Source organism: Trifolium pratense, linkage group LG3 (assembly GCF_020283565.1).
Source record: "Trifolium pratense cultivar HEN17-A07 linkage group LG3, ARS_RC_1.1, whole genome shotgun sequence".
NCBI lineage: Eukaryota > Viridiplantae > Streptophyta > Magnoliopsida > Fabales > Fabaceae > Trifolium > Trifolium pratense.
In genome coordinates this window covers 37,142,463-37,165,756 of record NC_060061.1, presented here as the reverse complement: position 1 = coordinate 37,165,756, position 23,294 = coordinate 37,142,463, and the positions used below count along the sequence as shown (strand labels likewise).

The following is a 23,294-nucleotide window of genomic DNA, read 5'->3' as shown; positions in this document are numbered from 1 at the left end:
TCTGAAATACCAACGACGTCGTTTGCAGGTAAACCAGTCGGTCTGAATTTTATTTTTTAAATCGAGAATACAAATCGTTTTTGTCTGTTTTTTTTTTTAATAAGAATTTTAATTTAACATCTCAAAAAAGCAAGAAAAAACAGAAACACGGGACGGGAAAGTGAAACTGAAATTAGATTAGGAGGAACATAACAAAAAAAATTTAGATTAAGTTGTAATGATTGTTCAGTATTGAAATAAATAATAGATGACAATTTATTTAGTTTGTTTTCAAGATGCAACAGAAGAAAGGGAAAAATATATTAGATGGAGAAGGAGAAAAAGAATAAAGTCATGATGCTTGTATCGAGAAATGTCCTGATAGATGAAAATAAAAAAGATGGGGAAGAAGAATGGAATACTGTATAGATGAAAAATGAGAGTGAGAGAGTCTGTAAAAATATTAGAAAAGGAGGCAGTTGCATCAATTTGTGTTATAATTTAGATTTTTTTTTATGGGTTGAGCTTTATAAAAGAAGAAACCCATAGTGATTTTTTATTTATTTAGAATATTAGCAACTACTTTTTTCCTTTATGAGTAATTATTTATACATTAATTAAAATATATATATTTAAACAAAAACGGTTCGACCCGGTTGAACCTCGATCCGACCAATTGAACCTTGAACTGGTAAGCTCACCAGTTCGATATCCAGTCCGATTCTGATAACCTTGGTTAAAATATTCAAAATCATAGAATTGAAACCGTCTCCACCCGTACATGATAGAATAGTGGCCTTCTTGCTACAAAATTCGCCCTCCGCTGAAGTTGATTTTGTAGATTGCACAAAAAAACCTCTTAGACACAAAATTGTCCTTTGGACAAGTTGTCTTAAATATCAAATTAACTTGTTATCCAAAAAATATTTTACAAGACAAAATTTGTTCAATATCTTAAATTATATATATATATATTATAATTATAATAATTACATATGAATAAAAGGTAGACGGGCAACAAGCTGCGCCGCTAAACCTTTTTGGATAGCAAAATCCAATCTTTGAAAAACTTCATTCATCGACCTAGGCGACACAATATTACTATGCATGACATTTTGAACTCTGTTTAAAAGGTTTACAGCCTCCGGTGCTAGAAAGCCAAAAATGTCAAATGCAAACAGTATAAACACATGTTAATTGTCAGAACACACTTTCTCATATTTGGTCATTTTGCTTGAAGCAATTTTGAGGACTGTCATTTTATACTGGATTATTCTATCATATATTTTGTAGATCAAACAAAATTTTAGATTCAAATCAAACAAAATTTTAGATTATTTGTTTTTTTACCAATCTTATGAAACTTAAGCTAGAATGAAGCTTCTGTTACATTTGTAAATACAAATGCAAGAGTTGTCCGTAGGTAACATAATTCTCTATCAGATTCATTTGACTGAATTTACATTGATTCAAATGTGTGATTTATTTCATCCAATTGTAGATATAGATAATGGTCCCCAGAGTTCAAATTGATATCTATATTTTCTGGTAACCAGCCGCCACTCTTTCTCTCCAACCCAAATTTTTTCTTGAGTTTTTTCTTTTTCTTGTTCATCCATTAGAGAGGGGTAATTTATGGTCAATTTTGATCCGAAATGACTCCTCTTGATCGTCTTTTATTTCTTTTTATTCTAATAAGTGATTTTCACATCTTTTTAGGTTGTGTTTGGACTTTTTTCATGATTTCTTGTTATTTGTTTTGAAATCTCGTCTTAGTACTGTGTTTGTTTTGATTTCCCGTCTTGACACGGTGTTTGTTTTGTTGTCCCGTATTTGTATGGTGTTTGTTTTGTTCAGATTTACAGGTTCAATGACTTTAACGTCTTTAAAGTTGCAGATTCGGAGGCATGATTATTCTGAACATTTGAATTTTGTCATATCATTTGTAGGCTGTGCAATTAGGTCGTTCTATGCTATTAACTCGGATGTTGTAAGCTTGTTCGCAGATTATCCTTTTTAATTTTTAGCGAAAATGGTCCCTTTGTCAGATATTATTCATGTAGCTCTAGAAATTTAAATTGTAAGAGGGGTGGTTCTAGCTTGAACCATCCGAAGTGCCACCACTGAATCACTCTCAACCATAACATCTTGAGGATTGAGATTATGAGCACATTTGAGATCAAGAACAATAACATGTAATTCAACGTGAAGTGCAGAACAAGATAGTTGATTTTTCTTTTACGTTGACGATCATAACCTTTTTTGTTCGGTTCAGTAACTCTATGTATGTATGTAGTAAAAATATTACATATTTTATTGAAGATCAACACGTGTTATGACGCAGTACGGAAGCGTGAAGGAAAAACAAGCGCTAATCCTTTTAGATAAAGGTTCTGGAATCCACCAGAAAAAGTAACTAATCTAGAATCCACTAGACTTCCGGAATTCATCAGAAGGAATAATTTGGAATCCACCAAACTTGAGAAAAATCTCTGTATTTTTATTGAATCAAAAGTTGTCTTCAAGGCTACAATAGTTTACCTTAAATAGGAGTGAAAAATAAAAATAACAAATCTTCTAAAATATTGTAAAAGAAAATAACAAACATAACTAAATAAAAATAACAAATCTACCTAAAATATAAAAATAACTAATCTAGGTGAAATATAAAAACAAGAAATCTACCTAAAATATAATAAAACTAAATCTATCTAAAATAATAAATTACTAAGGAAACCCTCCTACATCAGTCTCCTCTACCTCAAAAGAACTCGACCCCGAGTTCTCATCTTGATATTGACTCATGCGTTTATCATAATAGAAACTTAGTACTGGTTCTGCTTTAATTATCAAATTCTTTCTCGTTTGCTTGATTGCTACTTTTTGCTCTCCCTTTAGTCCTGCCTCATACCGACTCTTTTCTTCTTTAAAAGCTTGATTTTTCTCCTCTAACTTGAGATAATAGCTTGTTAATCCATTTAATAACTCCACAAGGGCGATAGAGCTTATATGCATAACATGAGAATACCGATAAATGTTCATAAGTTTCTTTGTTTGTGTTGTCCTTAAGGTCGCATCATATTGCGCTACCGATGACGATAAATTTGTTACACGACATTCTTTCTCCTTTGTTTCTTCATCAATTTCTGGGGTCGCCTCTATTTGGATGTTGCAATCCATGCCATTGTTGTTCTCGTTGAAACTACCCTCCAATTCTAGATTGAGCACTCCTTCCTCATCGATTGTAGTTTCTACCATTTTAGACTCCACATCCGTTTGATCCTCTTTCTCTGAATCATCATGTTCATCGATCTCTTCCTTCTCATCTTTCGATTCATCAACTTCAACCGAAGCATCATGTTCAACAACTACTTCGGTTTCTTTCGGTTTGAATTTATAAGCAGGATCGTCAAGTTTCTCGGGAAGAGATGGTTGGTTATCATCTAGGGTTTCAGTAGCTATGTTGCGTAGATGAAAATTATTGCCATGATTGTTGTTATTGACATTATTGAAGATGCTAAATGCTTCCTCAAATTTAACATTAACATACCAATTAACATAAGTTATCAAAACAGAATGTTTAGCAATATCTTTAATCGTTTTACGCGAGTTACCTGTCATTCTGTAAGCATGCCTCAAAAGGCCGGACAGCGAGTAATCTTTGTTGTAACAAAACGGACAACGATATGTCGAATCAGAGATTTTAAACTCGTAGTAATCATCCTTCAACCTTTTGTAATATCGACGCTCATAGTATTCCAAATCAGATTCACCACGAGTATGTTCTGATTTTATGTACGTAACAATATGGTTGTTATTGCGAACCCTAATAACCGGAATTGATTCTCCCATGGATGATCACGTTATGAAAAGAACAGGAGAAACCTGCTCTGATACCAACTGACGCAGTACGGAAGCGTGAAGGAAAAGCAAGCGCTAATCCTTTTAGATAAAGGTTCTGGAATCCACCAGATTTCCGGAATCCACCAGAAAAAGTAACTAATCTAGAATCCACTAGACTTCCGGAATCCACCAGAAGGAATAATTTGGAATCCACCAAACTTGAGAAAAATCTCTGTATTTTTATTGAATCAAAAGTTGTCTTCAAGGCTACAATAGTTTACCTTAAATAGGAGTGAAAAATAAAAATAACAAATCTCCTAAAATATTGTAAAAGAAAATAACAAACCTAACTAAATAAAAATAACAAATCTACCTAAAATATAAAAATAACTAATCTAGGTGAAATATAAAAATAAGAAATCTTCCTAAAATATAATAAAACTAAATCTATCTAAAATAATAAATTACTAAGGAAACCCTCTTACATCATGTTAATGGACATCTTGCTCGCACGAGAGTTGAGATCAACTTTATTTGGTTATCCTCCTTTTTCTCCGGTCTATTGCTCAGATCGTGACATCTGACAATCAAATATTTCAATTGTCCATATTAAAATTAAATAAAACCCATTCAACTTGTTGTCTCCACCTCATCATCTTCGTCCTGCGGAACACGGCCGCGAAAGAACACAGCAGCGGGAGAAGCCGCGCGCGGTCGGCAGCGACGCTGGGTCTCCCCTCTTCTTCCTTCTCGCCTCATCATCTTTGGGGCTGTAACAATCAACTAAATGGAGTCATGAAATTATAGCTAGTTGTCGTCTTTTTGAAACAAATCTCTGTTGCCGTCTCTTTGAATCCTCGCCGCCGTATTTAGTATTTCATTGAAGATTTCTTTGAAAAATATTGCTATAAAATATTTGGGGAAAAAAGGCAGATCCAAAAGAATTGAAAAAAAATTGAAGATCCAAAGTGGTGAGTTTGATAGAAAGAAGAGACTAAGAATCTAGGCACAGTGGCTGCAGAGAAGATGAACAGTGATATGTGCAGGGAAGAAGAGAGAAAAGTTTCCGTGTTAATTTCCTTGTTCTGTTTTTTTATATGGACCATTGAAATATTGTTTTGCCACATGTCACTATCTGAGCAATAGACCGGAAAAAAAGGAGGATAACCCAATGGAGCTGATCTCAACTCCTCGCACGATTGAGCACGATTACATTTTCGTGACGCCATCAATGGAAATCTACAAGGGCAAACAAGTTTGATTCTCTTTTATTTCGTGGCAAAGCCTTATTAAATAATCATCAAAGCGATCTAATTAATTTTACTAGAAGACAAGCAAACATCTTGATCGCACGATTGAGTCAAACTTGTATTTACCATTGCTATTGCATTTCATTTTCCCCGTGACGAAACGTAAAAAACGTGAACATAACTATTACTCCATCCAGATCCGGTCCTATATATAAGAAAACGTTTATTTTCTAGATTCATTGTAAAGTTGATGTATCTAGACTATAATGTTGTCTAGATACATCAACTTTACAATGAATCTAAAATGCAAACTTTTTCTTATATAAGAAAACGTTTATTTTCTAGATTCATTGTAAAGTTGATGTATCTAGACTATAATGTTGTCTAGATTCATCAACTTTACAATGAATCTAAAATGCAAACTTTTTCTTACATATAGGACTGAAGGGCTACCCATTCTCTACACTCTTCTCTTTTGCGTTCCATTTCATTCCAAACGAACAAACGATGTTGTGTTTTCTCTCCGACGAGTAAATCAACTGCGAGCGAGGTATTATTTCTCATTTCTCGTTTGATTTTTCATTTTCAATTTTCCCCGATTCCACTTTCTAGGTTTTCTCGATTGTATCTACACTTTCTAGGTTTTCTCAATTGTATCTATATTGCAATTATTCGAATACAACTTTGTTGAGTTTTAAATACTCAAGAATTGCACAATTACTCAGAAAATTGTTCTACTATGTTTTAACCTTTATGAATATATTAGGTATTAATACAATGTCTAATTCAACCGATGAGATGAGATGACGATTCAATTAGCAACAAAGAGAGTAAAGCTTGACGAGAGTGAAACTAAAGACAGACTCAGTGACTTACCTGAATCCATTATTCTTCATATAATGTCATTTTTAAATACCGAATATGCCGTTAGAACTTGCATTTTGTCTACAAAATGGAAAGATACCTGGAAACGTCTTCCTACTCTTATAATGCGTTCCTATGAATGTCGATCTTTGAAGATATTCAACAAACTTGTGTCCAAGGTTTTATCTCTTCGTGATTCCTCTATTTCACTGGAGTCTCTCGATTTTAGACATACCGGTTATGGTAAGTTTCGCTTACTTAAAAGGATGTTCAATTGTGTTGGTTCACACAATTTCCAGCGACTAAGACTTGAGGTCCAATGTGACATTGAACAAATTAGGCATGACATCTTTTCATGTCGGACTTTAACATTTCTTGATCTTTGTGTATTCCCTAGAGGATATGTTGAGGAAAAAACATTGTTTCCAAAATTTATCAGTTTGCCGGCACTAACCACCTTGCATCTATCGAATTTTGCCTTCTATGTTGGCGACAATAATTCACGTGCTGAGCCATTTTCAGCCTTTAATCGGTTGAATACTTTGGTCCTTCGCGAATGTGGTGTGAGGGATACACTAACCCTCTGCATATCAGGTGCCACACTTGTCAATTTTACAGTGCATAGTCACTCCTTTGATTATTACGAAATTGAGTTTTGTACTCCAAGTCTTGTTTCCTTCACTTTTTTTGGTGAACCGTATCAGAAACTTAGTGGGAGCAGTCTTGCTTATGTTAAGCATGTAAATATTGATGCAAGAATTATGTCATTGCAAATGGAGCCTCCTCGGTTTCTACTCAACTGGTTATTTGAGCTTGCTTATACAAAATCATTGACAGTCTCCGCAAGTACTCTTCAGGTAACTATTCGTAGGTTTGGAGGCTTTGTTGTTACTTTATTTTTAAGATGTTTTTGTTTTTTCTTCTAATTTTTTTACAAAATCAATTGATTTATATAAGACTGATCCACTCTCAACCCTTGTTTCTTAGGTTCTCTCCTTAAACGATAATTTATTGAGATGAAGCTCCCATCCTTAGGTAACTTGAAGTTTCTGAAAGTGAAAAAGGAACCACTTTCATTTCTATTTCTCAAGAGACTGTTTGACGATAAGTTACAGAAAATTAAGTCACGGAAAGAAGCTGCCAATTTACGAAGATCATTTAAAGCTGGATTGGAACCATTTGCGCCCATACCTAATGGAATAGTGGAGTTCTTGATTCAAAATTCGCCGTCCGCAAAAGTTGACATTGTAGATTGTTGATGATGAAAAAAGCATTCAACTTCTTAAGAGAGATTGTTATAAGTGGTTTGATTTTTGCTTCCTTCTGTTTCATTTTCCTGCTGTCTCTTGTTGCAACTAAGTTAGATAAACAAATCGTTCATATATACTGCATTGATTGTGTCCAGATTCAACTTCAGAGGATGTTGTGTTGCAAAAATTAGTGTGCTTGTTGATATTGCACAAAAATGTGTGTGGCTGCTACTTTAATCACATGTTGTTCAAACTATCAAGTATTCTATATAGTTGATCTTATGGTTTTCGTAACATAATTGAAATCTACTACTATTTTTATTTTTTTAAAATCAACTTCTTTATTTTTTTAGAAACCTAGGTCTGGCTCCGTAGTTCACCTTGCACTTGTGCAGGGGCGGCCTTGATGGGACCGAGAGATCACTCGATGCTCAATTGCAGTCGAGGTTGTCAGAATTTCTAATTTTTACGTCAACTCGTTTTGACTAAGTGGAATCGAAACATAGATTCAACTAGTAAATTCGTAGAGTTTATCTCATATTAAAATAAACATATGTAATACGAGTATATTTTAACTTTTTTTTTTGAAGAAGCTAAATTAGCCCACCTAAATTGGCGCCAGAGAGAATCGAACCTCAGACCTCAAGAGGAGCACACTCCCAGGTCCCAAGCCAATACCAATGCACCAACCCAAGTGGGTTTTAAATTTTAACTTTTTATTTTTGAACGTAATCTGAAATTAATAATTTTTGTTTTAAATTTAGAAATTTAAGTGTTAGGGACAATAATTAAAGAAAATATAATAAAATAAATATATTATTAATTTTAAATTAAACATAAATTTTAAATATTAAATAATTCACACTTAACTGATTTTCTCTCATTCTCATTAGGTAAATATGACAATAATCATGCATTTCAATAACAAATAATACAACAACTATAGTCATGCATTTCACGTATTAAATATAACTCTTTGAATCATGCATATCATATGAGATTGAATATTATATATGATTAAAATACATGGTAATTGTATATTTTAACCCCTATTTTTTTATTTTATTTTTAAGAAACCTTTATTATATTATGTACCTTTTTTTAATGTATCTATTATTTATCAAATTACTTATTATATTTAAATGTCCACAAATCTTAACTCAACTAACATAAATGTCAAAATTGTTAGGTCAGACGCCATTTTGTCTATCTATAAAAAAAATTATTATATTTAAATAATCACATAAAATTTACAATATTATATTATTTTTTTAAAATATAATTACTTATTTGTTTCTCACTTATTTTCATCTATTTTTTTTATATTGTTTGATTTTATCTCTTTTTTTTCCGCACACATACGTAAAAATATAGAAGACATTGTTTTCTTTAGGATGGGGGTTCGATGGGGCAGCGTGGGTGTGGCGGAGGCAGTTGAGGGCGTGGGAGGAGGAGATGTTGGGGGAGTGTCAGACTTTACTTTCTAACATTTCATTGCAGGCACAGATTCCAGATAGGTGGCAGTGGCAACCAGATCCTGATACAGGTTACACTGTCCGGGGAGCTTATCAGCTTTTGACTACTCTTGATTCGGTTACTATGGATGATGCGGAGCACTTCATTTGGCATTCTCAGGTCCCATTGAAGGTCTCCATTTTTGTGTGGCGTTTATTGCGTGACAGGTTGCCTACAAAGTCAAACCTGATTTCTCGAGGCATTTTATCTACTGCGGCACGTTTATGCATTTCTGGATGTGGGGAGGCAGAGTCGGCTTATCACTTATTCATCTCTTGCAGTTTTTTTGGTTCTCTTTGGGCTTTAGTTTTCACTTGGATTGGCATTCCATTGACGAGTTCTTCTACTATTCGGGATCATTTTGTTCAGTCCACTTATTCAGCTGGTGGATCTCGAGCTCGTCGGTCTTTCTTGCAACTTATTTGGCTCGCTAGTGTGTGGGTTTTATGGACAGAAACAAATCACAGATTGTTTACAGGCTCAACCGGTACTCCTCTTCAGTTGTTGGACAAGATCAAGCTTTTTTCCTATAGGTGGTTGAAGACGACGAGTGTTACTATAGTTTCAAACTACCATAGTTGGTGGTCTAGTCCCTTATTATGTATGGGCTTTGTATGATTTTGATTGTTGTATTTCTTTCTTGGTCCCATTGTAAATTTTGGTAGTCTATCTTGGCACATCTTGTGCTGAGGAGGCTGTTTTTCAGTTAATATATATCTCATTTTAGCTTTTTCAAAAAAAAAATTTTTTTTTTGGTTGGCAATGTTGCCAATGAGGATTGAAACTAGGACCTCATTCATACTACCCAAAATTATGCTTTCTCTATAGGACTTCTACCGACATGGACCACAACACACATATTTCATTAGACGCAATTAAGCAGATGAAAGTTTTGTCGTACACTCATACCTTTTATCAGGCTCTCGAATCGATTTTAAGCGTCAAAATGGTTGCTTGGAACTTCACATGCTCAAATAGGTTATAAATTATGCTATGTCACACAGTGTCCAGCGGTTAGGACTTTATCACTTATGCAGATATTCCATCTACCGTGTTTTCTTGTCAAACTTTAACACATCTACCCTGATGGAGTTCGCGAAACAATGCTTCCAAAATCTTTTAGTTTGCCGGCAATAACCAACTTGCAACTAGAGTATTTTACATTTTCTGATGGCGATAATGACAAGTTGAGCCATTTTTGAACTTTAATAGGTTGAATAGTTTGGTCATTTCCAAATGTATTGTGAGAGGTGGACATACTCTGTACGTATCAAATATGACACTTATCAATTTTACGAAAGATACAACTTTTACAAAGTTGATCTATATATTTACTCCAAGTCTTTGTACGTTTGTTTTTGCCGGTACCCCGTATCAGAAAAATTTATGTGTGCAATGTTTCTTGTTTGTTGATATTGATGCCAATATATTTTCATGTCCTGAGGATGATGACCCTCCTTTGTTTCTATTTAACTGGCTGGTTGAGTTTGCTAATATAAAATCATTGAGGGTCTGGAGTTACTTTTCAGGCACCTTAACTTAGCACTTGTTGAGGCTATCTTTACTTTCTTCTTAAGATTCCTTTTTTTATTTTTTTTATTTCTTAATTTTACCAAATATTAATTTACTTCCATTAGACTAATCCACATGCAATTCTCATTGCTTAGGTTCTGTCCTTAGTTCCTAATTTGTTGAATTTTAAACTCCCTTCCTTGGGTAACTTGAAGTCATTGAGAGTACGTTATTGTAAAACCACTTGAATATGGATTTCGTATGAGACTGTGCGATGTCAAGTTACGGAAAGTCAAGTCAAAGAAAGAAGTTTCTAGGTTAAGAAAAGCATTTAAAAAAGGATTCGAACCATCTCCACTCGTACCTGATGGAATAGTGAACTTCTTGCTTCAAAATTCACCCTCAATAGAAGTTGACTTCATAGACGCAGAACTACTACCACGTACTTAGAGCTAGAAGTTTATAATTGGTTTGTTTTTTGGTTTCCAATTCTCTGTTTCTGTTTCCCAAAGTCTCTTTGGTTATAACTAATTATTAGTTGATAGATTACAAGCTTCATAGGTAAAGAAATAAATTGTACATATATACTCGCATTAAGTGGATGATATATAGTAAGGGTTATATTGCTTGATATTCTTAAATGGGTCGGTGTGCGTGTGTACAGTGTGCACGGCTTCTGTAACCATTTGTACTACCAATTCGAATTAGCTAGGGCTGGCCCTTACCAAGGGCAACGAGGCCCTTAGCACATGGCCTGCAAATTAGAGGGATTCAAATTTGTACCAGTGTTCAATCTGAGTTGAAGTTCTTCGCGCCCAATTGAACTCTTTTTATTCTTCGTTTTTGTTGATTCGTCCTTGGTGAAAACAAGCATTTCCCTCTACTATTAAATCAATACTAGTATTTTTTATTTTACCTTGAAGTAATAAATATTGCTCATGTGTTAACTTTTTGAATTAGATATATGAAACACGGGTACACTATTTGAGGGAGAGTATTACTATCGGATATGCTATGTATTGGATGTGTACTGTACTCAAATGGTATGCACGGCGCGGCTTAATCCTCGTATACACTATGTACGCCAAAATCAAAATACAATGTTTTTTTTTTCTTTCTTTTCTTTTAGGTAATATTTAAGTTTTGTTTATTTCTTAATAAATTTATTTTTTCTACCATATTTTCTTGTCATTTGAACAATTTGAATTACTTTTTTTTTTTGTCAAGTAGTCTAGTGGTTAAAATTTTACCTTTAAAATGAATAAATAGAATGTACGAAAACCTCAACTCCTACATATATAAAATTTGATAATATTTCTATTAACTAAGCTTACGAGAATTGAATTACTTTTAAAGTGTGATCGTTTTGTTGTTTAATTTTTTTTATTTTATAAAAAATGAATTTGTTATTTTTTTAATTATTTGTTTTACCAATATAATTCTATAATACTATATTATCTACTACTGAACTAATATATTAAAATCGATTATCACTAAGGTTACTAATTTATTTATTTATTTTTAGAAAGATGAGGGCCTAAGCCCCGGGAGGCGTAACTCTTTGGGAAGATTAAGCAAACAATAATAACAAAGACTATTTAATGTAAAAAAAAAATAAAAAAATTCTCCGCAAAAGATAAGTACAAAATACACTATATACGATAGAGGGGTGTTCAAATCCAAATAAAACTCGCAAATCAATCTTAAAAAAATCTAAAACCACAAGTGTTTCTAAAAAAAAATCTAAAACCACAAGAAACTAAATATTTTTATGTGTTTTTTAAGTCTTTTATGAAAATTGTTGGATCGGATCAAATTTTAGATTGATTTTTCATTTGTAATCCAAAATCGAAATAAATCGCAAATAAATTTATTTGAATTTTTCTAATAACACCCCAAAAATATTTGGTTACACCCAAATTAATTTAACAACTTATCATAATACCAAAACTACCCTTGTTCATATAATTTTTTCCAAAACCGTTTTTCAATCTCCACCTCTCTCCCACACAAACATTCATGGATTGGAGATGTAACCAAACTTTATGAATGATTAAACATTGAATTACAAGTTGTTTCATACATAGTTGAATTTCTGCGGTTTTAGTTAGATCCTATGTTTTCATTTTGTCTAGCATGACTATGCAAATTTAATTTACGTATGACAATGTAAATTCAATTCACGTATAACCCAAAGTGAAGATGTTCTATTGATACCAACGGAAAATGTTATTCCAACACAATTTTCAAATAAAAATACAACAAATATACACTTTTTATTTTTTTTTAATATTATTTACATTCATCGATTTTTGTGCATGTGAGTGGTAAAAAGGTGTGTCAATTGTGTGTCCCTAAATTTTGTGTTTAGATAACACTCCTCTATACCAACAAAGGTACAAGCCTACATATTTTAGAAGAAATATAAGATTTGCAAATTAAGCAGTAATAAAACAATTTTGAATTTTGTAGGTAACGATAATTCGTGATTTGTCTAGATTGGATTTTCATGAGATTCATTCATTTGAAGAAAAGGGTTATGATTGTTGGTTGACGCCATCCATTCGAGAAGTAAAGAACTGTTACAAATAATGAAGAAATAAAAAGGTTTAAATAGGAAGCAACATAAAATAAACCAAATCTAATACCCGAATATTCTGTTTGATAACCCGCTACTAATTCTTCTTCTGCTTCTGGTAAATCAAAAGGCAATTCGGAATTTAGTTTAATTGTTAATGATATTATTCTTCTTATGTCATCTTCTTATGTAAACTTTGAGGTTAAGTTTGTTAGGAGACAAGCGAATTTGGTTGCTCATACTCTTGCTAAGGCGGCCAATGTTTGGGCTAGTTTCCATAAGTTTGAGATTATTCCCTTATGTATTGAACATTTATTAGTTAATGATATGAATTAAGTTTGCTTGGTTAAAAAAAAATTGCTTGAAGTACTCGTTGGCTAATTTCATGATAAATATTTGAACGAGACCAACGAACGTACCATTATTTGTAGACACTAGACAAATGTAGAAGAAAGGAGATTAAAATGTGAAGGTTGTGGAAGAGAATGGGAGAGTGGGAGAAGAAGAATACGTGACAGGAATTTATCAGAAAAATAGGTTGTTTTGAAAATTAAATTTATAAAAGGGGTATTTGGGTCATTTTGAGGTGTAACTGGATTATTAAGGGGTGTTAAAAGCAAAAATCAATTTATTTTTTATCGGCAAAAGATAGTAATAAAATAGAGCTACTTTAGACATTTGGCATTGGCAATGGCAATCTTTCGACTTTCCATGAAATTTTCGTTTCTAAAACAGACGGAAAAGCATATTTGAACCCACACTGATCTATCCTTCCATTTGGTGTACGAACTACGAACCAACAAACAAGGGAAGTTCTGTTCTGTTATCGAGAAACTTGTTCAATTTCTTCGCTCAAAAATCAATCTAAAATATAAACCCTAGAAAACTTGATTTTAAACTGCTTCAAATCCATCGTCTCTACTCCTTATCCCAGCGTTCTAAATTCATTCCATTCACTAACTGCAACTCAGATCACAACTCTTCAGGTATTTCTTTTTTCTACGATGAATTTTCCTTTTCAGCTTTTCCCAATCAATTTACAATTCCCTATGAAGCACGGATATCATTAGGCATGTCGTGGTGTCGACACCACTAGTAGGACACTAGCTCGGACTAGTGTAAAAAAACTCAATTTTTCCTTTACTTGAACCTTTCTTTGATCGGTGTCCGACACTGTCGAAACAACAATACTGATCAACGAGTAATTGAACACGTGACATTTTGATTATAATATTTTTAGTTTTTTTTTTATAGTAGATGGATAAAGGTAAAATATCTTAAATTTACATGTATATATTTTGATTCTCAGTTTATATCTTTTATTTTGATTCTCAATTGGTCCTATATTTTTTACATTAGTGTGTCCGTGTTATTCTGATTAGGTACTTTTTGAATGTCTGATTCTGCATCTGAGATTATGATTGCGCCAACAGCGCCGAAGAGAATAAAGCTCAGCGAGTCTGAAAATGAAGACAGACTCGGTGATTTACCCGAAACTGTTATTCTTCACATACTCTCATTCTTGAATGCCAAACAGGCTGTTGAAACTTGCGTTCTGTCCAAAAGATGGAAGGATCTCTGGAAACGTCTTCCAAAACTTATTTTGTATTCTAATGACTATCGAACTTATAAGATATTCACCAAATTTGTGTCTAAGGTTTTAGCTCTTCGCGATTCCTCTATGGCATTGCAGGCCCTCGATTTTAGGCGTCAAAATGGTTGCTTGGAGCTTCACATACTCAAACGGGTTGTAAATTATGCTATTTCGCACAATGTCCAGCAGTTAGGACTTTATGTCAATGGTGACATTGCAGAAATTCCGTCTACTGTGTTTTCTTGTCAGACTTTAACACATCTTAAGCTTTCGATTTACCCGGGTCTTAATCGTGAAACAATGTTTCCAAAATCTCTTACTTTACCGGCAATAACCAACTTGCAACTAGAGCATTTTACATTTTGTGTTGGCGATAATGACCGTGTCGAGCCATTTTTGAACTTTAATAGGTTGAATAGTTTGGTTATTTCGAAATGTAGTGTGAGAGGTGGACAAACTCTTTACCTATCAAATGCGACACTTATAAATTTTACTATATATGATGACGGAGACAACTTTTACAAAGTTGATCTATGTACTCCATGTCTTTGTACATTTGTTTTTACCGGTACCCCATATCAGAGAATTTCTGGGTGCAATGCTTCTTCTCTTAAGCATGTTGATATTGATGCCGATATATCTTCATGTCCTGGTGACCCTCCTCTGTTTCTATTTAGCTGGCTGCTAGAGTTTGCTAATATAAAATCATTGACAGTCTCTGCAGCTACTCTTCAGGTACCTTAACTTGGCATGTGTTGAGGCTATTTTGACTTTCTTTTAAGATTCCTATTTATTTATTTCTTAATTTTACCAAATATTAATTTACTTCCATTAGACTAATCCACGTGCATTTCTCATTGCTTAGGTTCTCTCCTTACTTCCTAATTTGTTGAATATTAAACTCCCTTCCTTGGTTAACTTGAAGTCATTGAGAATTATTATAAAAGCACTTGAATATGGATTTCGCAAGAGACTGTGCGATGTCAAGTTACGGAAAGTCAAGTCAAAGAAAGAAGCTGCTAGGTTAAGAAAAGCATTTAAAAAAGGATTGGAACCATCTCCACTCGTACCTGAAGGAATAGTGGACTTCTTGCTTCAGAATTCACCCTCCGCAGAAGTTGACTTCATAGATGAAGAAAGGCTACCTCGTAGAGCGAGAGATTTATAATTGGTTAGTTTTTTGTTTCCTTCTCTGTTTCTGTTTCCCAAAGTCTCTTTGGTTATAACCAATTATTAGTTGATAGATTACAAGTCTGTTGGGTAAAGAAATATATTGTATTACATATATATACTCACATTATTGTGTCTAGTCCCAACATAAGTGGATGATCTATAGCAAGGGTTATATTGGTTTTGATATTCTGTAAAAATGTGTCAGTGTGCGTGTGTACACTGCTTCTTTAATCATTTGTTCTACCAATTCAAATTAGCTAGGGCTGGCCCTTACCAAGGGCAACAAAGTCCCTTGGCACAGGGTCTGCAAATTAGGCGGCTTCAAATTTTCCATTCATATGGTATAGTATAGGCAATGTTTTAAAACCCGGACCGGTGATCGACCCGGTCAAAGCACTGGGTCACTGGTTCACTGGTCAGACCAGTGGGTCACTGGTCAGACCGCATGACTATTGACCCGGCTTTTATAACAAATTTAAATATATTAACTTGAATTTCATAACAATAAAATTAAAAAAAAAAACTTCTTTCAAACTTTTTTCAATAAAATTTCATATATTTAAAAGAAAAAACACAAAAGCTTTTCATTTCATCATTATTTATATTTTGATTCACATATCTAACCGTATAATATTATAATTTAGTCAATAAAAGTATTATCATATCATAATTTTTAATTAGAACAACATAATTTATAAGTCCAAAAAAAATAATACATAATTTAATATTTTATATTAAAATAAAACAATGAATATATATTAAATTAAAAATATTAAGGAAAAAAATGATCAATGTATTTATTAATACATGCCATGATGTTTTATAACTAATATAGTAGTATAGTAGTATTAAATATATTTCAGTTATTTAAAATATCACATAAATGTGAGTGGCCTAGTGGTAGTAGTGATGCTGCTATATCCAAATGACCTGAGTTCAACTCCCATATACAACATATTTATAATTTTTTTGAAATAATTGATTTCCTCTTCAAACCGGTCCGGTTCACGCGTGCGGGTTAACCCGGTTCCCGGTTCAACCATCAACCCGGCCGGGTCACAACGGTTTTCGGCGGTTTTAAAGCAGAACCGGTTCTGCATGCTAACCGAGCCGGCCACCCCACCGGTTCCCGGTCCGACCGGTCAGACCGGCCGGTCCGGTCCGGTTTTTAAAACTATGAGTATAGGCCCAATCCATATGGTTGGTGAATTTGCTTCAAGAAGTGTTAGTATAATGACTCTTTTTAAGTTGCTAAAAGGTTGATGATGATATTTGTTTGAAGGTGGATTTTGATGTTATTTACTAAGATTACTATTTTTTATGTTATTGATGTTATTTTAAAGTTTTGGCTTAAATGCAGTTTTGGCCCCTCAAGTTTCACAATTGCTTGATTTTGGCCCCCCACATTTCAATTGCTTGATTTTAACCCTCTAAGTTTCACAATTGCTTGATTTTAGCCCTCCAAGTTTCAATTGCTCGATTTTGGCCCCCCAAGTTTACCCCCTTTTGCATTTGCTAGCCCCCGTTGAATATTTTAATTAAAAATTGGTTATGTGACATTTGAAAATTAAATAAGTATTTAAAAATAAATAAATAAATTACAAATTGTTTTTTAAAAACTAAATTATAAAATATTTTTTTTATTATATGTAGTTTGTTTATTTCCAATTTAATTAGAGTATGACATTTTTTGTACTTTTTATTAGTTGATCAATTTTTAATTTTAGATCAGGGCCTTCAAATTGTTTTTAGAACTAACTTCTAGCTTATTGGCTGTTCACAGCCTGAGATAAGCATTAACTGCCAACATGTAAAAAAGAGCTCGCGTACATGCATCTTGAACCACATATTGTTCCATTATAAATTTGTAGTGAACTTAGAGGAACTTCGCAACTTAGATAAGTGTTTGTTTTTCCGACTAACAAAAGAAGTCCTAAATATTAGACATGGCAACGGGGCTGGGCGGGGGTGGATTTTGCCCTCCCCAAACTCAAACCCATAAAGTTCGGGTTTCCCCAAACCCATCCCAATTTCAAACGAGGATAAAAAATACAACCTCAAACCCATACCCAACGGTGATCGGGTATTCGCGACGGGGTTCGGGTTTCCCCGTTTTGCGTCTTTCCACATGAGCTTTGATTGTATTTTAGTATTTTTTTTATTAAAAAAAGTTAAAAACCCAAAATTATTTTGTTTCAATGATATTTTTTAAATAAAGAAAAGGTTATTTTTTACTCAAATTAAACATAAACATATGAATGTAATTTAAGAGATTGTCTAAGGGTTTCTAATTTAAAATATGTAAAATATAATTTTAATATAAGCGGGGCGGGTTCGGGGATATGTTCAGGGTGGGTATCAATGTCCCTATTACCCGCTCCAACCTCGTAAAAAAAGTTAAAAACCCAAAATTATTTTGTTTCAACAATATTTTTAAAATAAAGAAAAAAGTTATTTTTTAGTCAAATTAAACATATGAATGTAATTTAAGAGTGTCTAAGAGTTTCTAATTTAAAATAGGTCAAATATAATTTTAATATAAGCGGGGCGGGTTCGGGGTAGGTATCAATGTCCCCATTACCCGCCCCAACCACATCTTTTGAAATCGGGGAAAATCCAAACCCAGTCAACTCGGGTTTTCCACGTCAAAACGGGTAGGGTTTGGGCGGGTATCAATGTCCCCATTATCTGTGTAAGATTCATTCCACTTTTTACTTCTTACACCACTGTACTCGCATAAACTTACAGTATTCTAAACAACTCTGGTATTCACAACTTGTAGGTATTCACAATCTGAGTTGAAGTTCCCCGCCCCCGCCTGATATTTACTAATGAAACTTAAAAATAAACTTCTGCCACACTTGTAAATGCAAATGTAAGAGTTGTGCAGGTAACATACTTCTCAATAAGATTCATTCGACTTCTTACATTACCTACATCTGACCTACAGGTACCTGGAAACTTTTATTAGAAGATAGGAAGTGATCCATTATGTCGGATGCAGCTCTTGAAGGAGTGATACGAGGCAGTTAGGAAAATTGGGCTGTGACTGTGTTTAACAGCCAAATGAAGTGACAATTATTGATTAAGTGGAGAAACTCTCTTGTTCCAGTCTGACATTAATTAAGTAATATTAGTGCTAGTAGTACAGTTACTGAAATATTGTTTGTATATATGTTATTTGATGTTCTAATGTTTCGGCTCAAGTTCATTTAGAAGTGGTTAGAAATTCCACCCTTAAGGTGGATAAGTGGGATGACTAAGGTTCGAGCCCCGGTCCCCTCCATATATAATGCAATGTTCTGCTAACTGAGCTAAGTTAATGGGTGCTAGTTTATACTAAAAATGTTATAAAATAGAACAAAAGCCTAGTTACTAGCTTATAAACATTCAGAAAAGACAAACAGAGGTAATCAATGGAAATCGACATCTCATAAGCAATAGTAATGTCGACAAAAGTGTGTGATTTATCATAAACAAACACATTTGTTAGACTAAACAGGTTATTTGGTGTCAAATCATAATCAAGGAGAACTCAAATTACAACAATCAATTCAAATAATGAATATTTTGTTGTGCTCTATAGCTTTTCCCTAACACAAGTATAACAAATCGAACAAAGAAGTAAAAAATTTGGTATTGTTTCTGCAGCATCCCAAATTTCATCTCTTACGACTTTTCCCGTAACAAGAATGATCTACCTTTCTTTTGTTTCTGACTATACCATGTTTGGTATATTTTTTAGTGTTCTTTGACAATAATTTCATCTTCTCTTGTTATTTTGTTATGCACTCTTTTTGTCTTCACAATAATTTCATCTTCCCTTATTTATTTAATATTTAATTATTGCGGTGTTATAAATGATAGGTGGTGGTTATGGGTGTCAACATAGTTGAGATGTGATATCCACCGTGTGATGCTTTTGCACTCTATTTTTTTTTTTATGACAAAACAAAGAAAATAGAAAAGCGTTAGTAGTTGTATGATTTATAGTTAGATCATTTTGAAATTTTAGAATAGAAAACAAACATGCAGAGTTCTGGCCACTAAACTAATCGAATTCAAGATAATGGTTCAAAAAACAATCATTTTAATACAATTTTTTTTTTATAAATAATAGACTTATGAAATTCATTGATTTTTAATAAAAAAAATATTATATTATGTAGAGACGTGATTTTTAAAAGATAAATATCTTAATAATAAAAAACTTAAAAAACGATGTAAACAATATTTGGATAAATATCGAAAAAGATAATAATAGCAAAGAAAAAAAAGCTATATAATAACAGATAATTATACTAATAATAAACTTAAAAAATATAATAACAACTAATAATAACAAAAACTTAAAAAATATAAGTATTATAAAAAAAATATTTTATAAGTCACTTATATTGTATTTTCTTAATTTAAAAAAAGACACTTCTTATTTTAAAATTTTTATCAAAATTGTGTTTGGCCCTACTTCTCCTTAAAAGACACTTCGTTTTAAGTCACTATGATTTGTTTGATTGTCTTGATTGGAGCATGTGATCAATATAAAAAAATTAGAAATTTGATTAGGAATATTTAGGGTAATTTAGTAAATTTGATAGTAATTCACTTTATTTTCTTAATAATAACTTTGTTATTATATTTTTTATAATAATTTTATTATAGTATTATTAATAATTAGTAGTAATTTTGGTAGTAATATTGTTTATTTTTTTTATGAAAAATATTGTTTATGTTTTTATTTTGATATTCCTATTTTATGCATAGATTCATATATACTATTTTTGTTGTATTTATCTTACTTTTTCTTTTTTTTTTTAATGCATAGATTTTTTTTTATTGACAATCTTTTGATTGTTTCTGTTTTTTAAAAAAAAATTGGTGAAATTTTTATCCGCAGTTAGTTCCAGTAATCAAGCTAGACTCTTAGTTTTTTTTGGTACAAGATGGAGAAAAAAAGCTAGACTCTTAGTTGGCTATTGATTGTTTGTTTTGTTGATATTTTTAAGCATAACATCTTTTAATTTATTGTATTTATATTTTTATTTTTATTTTTATTTTATAAATATACATTTCTTCTTATAGTAGAAAACGATGGTAGTATAAAACCGCCTAATGTTAATTAAGTAAGTTTTTATTATTATAATTCAAGGTTTAATTATCTTGGGATCGAGAATTTTAAATTACTAGGGTTTCTTCCTTAACAACAAGAGGATTAACAAAGACACAAAAATCTGTAGAGGTTGTGGAAGTGTCAAATCTTTGCAAATTCACATTGTCTTTTCTCATCCTCCCATAGTTCCAAACTCATTAAGCAACTAGCTACTACACTCGGTATTTTCTATTTCTCAAATTCAGTTTCTACGTTTTCCCTATTGTTTTTGCAACAAACTTTATGGAATTTGATTTTCTATTCAGTTTCTTTCTTTCTTTTGTCTGATTATTAGGTATTTATCCAAATGTCCAATTCTACCAACAAAGAAAGTGAAAACAAAGACAGACTCAGCGACTTACCTGACTGTGTTATCATTCACATATTGTTACTTTTGAACATCAAACAAGCGGTTGGAACTTGTGTTCTGTCCAGAAGATGGAAGGATATGTGGAAACATCTTCCCGCCCTTATATTGCATAAATCAGACTTTCGAACTATCAAGATATTTACTAAATGTGTGTCTAAGGTTCTATCTCTTCGTGATTCCTCTATCTCATTGCAGTCTCTTGATTTTGAGCGTTATAATTGTCGCTTTGAACCACATATACTCAAAACGGTTGTGAATTATGCTCTTTCTCACAATGTCCAACAATTAGGACTTTATGTCAATGGTGACATTGCACAAATTCCGTTTTCATGTGAGACTTTAACACATCTTAAACTTTCCATTCACAATGGCATAGGTCATGAAACACTATTTCCAAAATCTCTCGATTTGCCGGCATTAACTAACTTGCAACTAGGGAATTTCACATTTTGTGTTGGCGATAATGATTGTGCTGAACCATTTTCAATCCTTAATAGGTTGAATAATTTGTTTATTTGCGATTGTACCGTGAAAGGTACAGAAACCCTCTGCATATCAAGTGCGACGCTTGTCAATTTAACCATATACAATAACTCAAATGACTATTACAAAATTGAGCTATGTACTCCAAGTCTTTGTACATTTGCTTTTTGTGGTACTCCTTGTCAGAGTATCTCTGCTAGCGATGTTTCTTCTCTTAAACATGTAGATATTCATGCAGAAGCAGAAGTAGTTTCATATAACCTGGGGCCTCCTATGTTTCTATTCAGCTGGCTCCTAGAGTTTGCTAATATAGAATCATTGACCGTCACTGCAACTACTCTTCAGGTACTTTAACTTAGCACTTTTTGAGACGATTTTACTTTCTTCTTAAGATACACTTTTATTGTTTTCTAAACTTCATAAAAAATTATTTGACTTGCATTATACTACTAATTTGCGTCCATCCCTTATTGCTTAGGTTCTCTCCTTATTTCCTGGCATGTTTAAGTTAAACTTCCCTACCTTGGGTAACTTGAAGTCATTGAGAGTGGAATTTGACGAAATTCAATACGAACTTCGCATGTTACTGTGCAAGGTCAAGTTACTGACAGTCGAGTCAGGGGAAGAAACAGCCCGGATAAAAAAAGCATTTGAATTTGGATGGGAACCGTCACCCATACCTGTTGGAATGGTGGAGTTCTTGCTTCAAAATTCACTCCGTGCAAGAGTTGACTACGTCGATGGCACAAAAAGACCTCTTAGACCGAGACGCTTATGATTGGTTTGTTTTACTTTTTCTTTCCTTCTATGTTTATTTTTATTGAGAAGACAGATGGAAAAGTGTGGAGAAGCTCTGCTGTATAGGAATTACAGTATTTAGTATGCAATATTGATGCTGGTTGAAGTGCTGAATTTTGTTTATGCATGTTTATGTTATGTGATGATCTTCATTGAGTATTTGGTGATTTTGGTATGTTCATTGAGATCAAACTTTGTCTACATGAATTTTAGAGATGAAACTTTGGTGATTGATATTCTGTGTCATTCAAAGTATTTATTGACACTAAATTTTAATATGTTTTAGGCCAGTGCTATTTGTTGAGAATATTTTGATTCGTTGTCAAACTATATTCTCTAACTTACATTGCTAACTATTGATATTTGGTAACAATATATTTAAGTTTTTTTTGTCCTATCCCTCCAATTTATATGGAATACGGCTTAGTAATTCATAGTTTAGTAGAGAGACAAGTTAGTCTAAATCAAATTCTACTTTTTATTTCTACATTGTCCTACCTCTATTTACATGGCTATACTTTTTGTTTCTTTAAACAACTATGGTTTTTGCTAATGAGTATTTGTTTTTCAAAGGTGTGATTTATTGATCCAATTGTATAATATTATTTGGACTCAAACCCACTTGGATTGGTCTTGTGGTATTGGCTTGGGACCTGGGAATGTACTCCTCCTTAGAGTTCCTCCTTAAAGTTTCAGGTTTGATTATCTCTAGTACCAATTTGGGTGGGCTAATTTCACTTCTTAAAAAAAAAAAATATCCAGAGACTCTGGTGCATGATATGCAATAATGTGTCACTTGTGTACCATAGAATCGACAGCAATTTAAATTGTAAGGGAGGAGTAGTTCTAGCTTGAACCATCTGAAGTGCCAGGGGTGAATCACTCTCAACCCTAACATCTTGAGGATTGAGATTTTGAGCACATTTGAAATCAAGA

General features: G+C 32.9%; 2 protein-coding genes and 1 pseudogene across 3 annotated transcripts; all 3 read left to right on the top strand.

Annotated features, from left to right (window-relative positions):
- The first annotated feature begins 4,993 nt into the window (after window positions 1–4,993).
- On the top strand, window positions 4,994–7,410 carry LOC123915041 (annotated as a pseudogene).
- A 6,021-nt stretch (window positions 7,411–13,431) lies between these two features.
- Window positions 13,432–18,868, top strand: LOC123916802 (putative F-box/FBD/LRR-repeat protein At1g78760). The gene is made up of 4 exons (XM_045968344.1): window positions 13,432–13,777; window positions 14,174–15,120; window positions 15,251–15,556; window positions 18,509–18,868. The coding sequence occupies exons 2-3, from the start codon at window positions 14,185–14,187 to the stop codon at window positions 15,551–15,553; spliced, it is 1,239 nt and encodes a 412-aa protein (XP_045824300.1). The 5' UTR covers window positions 13,432–13,777; window positions 14,174–14,184; the 3' UTR covers window positions 15,554–15,556; window positions 18,509–18,868.
- A 1,894-nt stretch (window positions 18,869–20,762) lies between these two features.
- LOC123916800 (F-box protein At4g22280-like) lies at window positions 20,763–22,951 on the top strand. 2 transcript variants are annotated; one of them, XM_045968342.1, is made up of 3 exons: window positions 20,781–20,889; window positions 21,003–21,905; window positions 22,039–22,951. In XM_045968342.1, the coding sequence occupies exons 2-3, from the start codon at window positions 21,015–21,017 to the stop codon at window positions 22,336–22,338; spliced, it is 1,191 nt and encodes a 396-aa protein (XP_045824298.1). In that variant the 5' UTR covers window positions 20,781–20,889; window positions 21,003–21,014; the 3' UTR covers window positions 22,339–22,951. The 2 variants fall into 2 exon arrangements, with proteins under 2 accessions (XP_045824299.1, XP_045824298.1); XM_045968343.1 differs by having other exon boundaries at window positions 20,763–21,905.
- The last annotated feature ends 343 nt before the right edge of the window (window positions 22,952–23,294 follow it).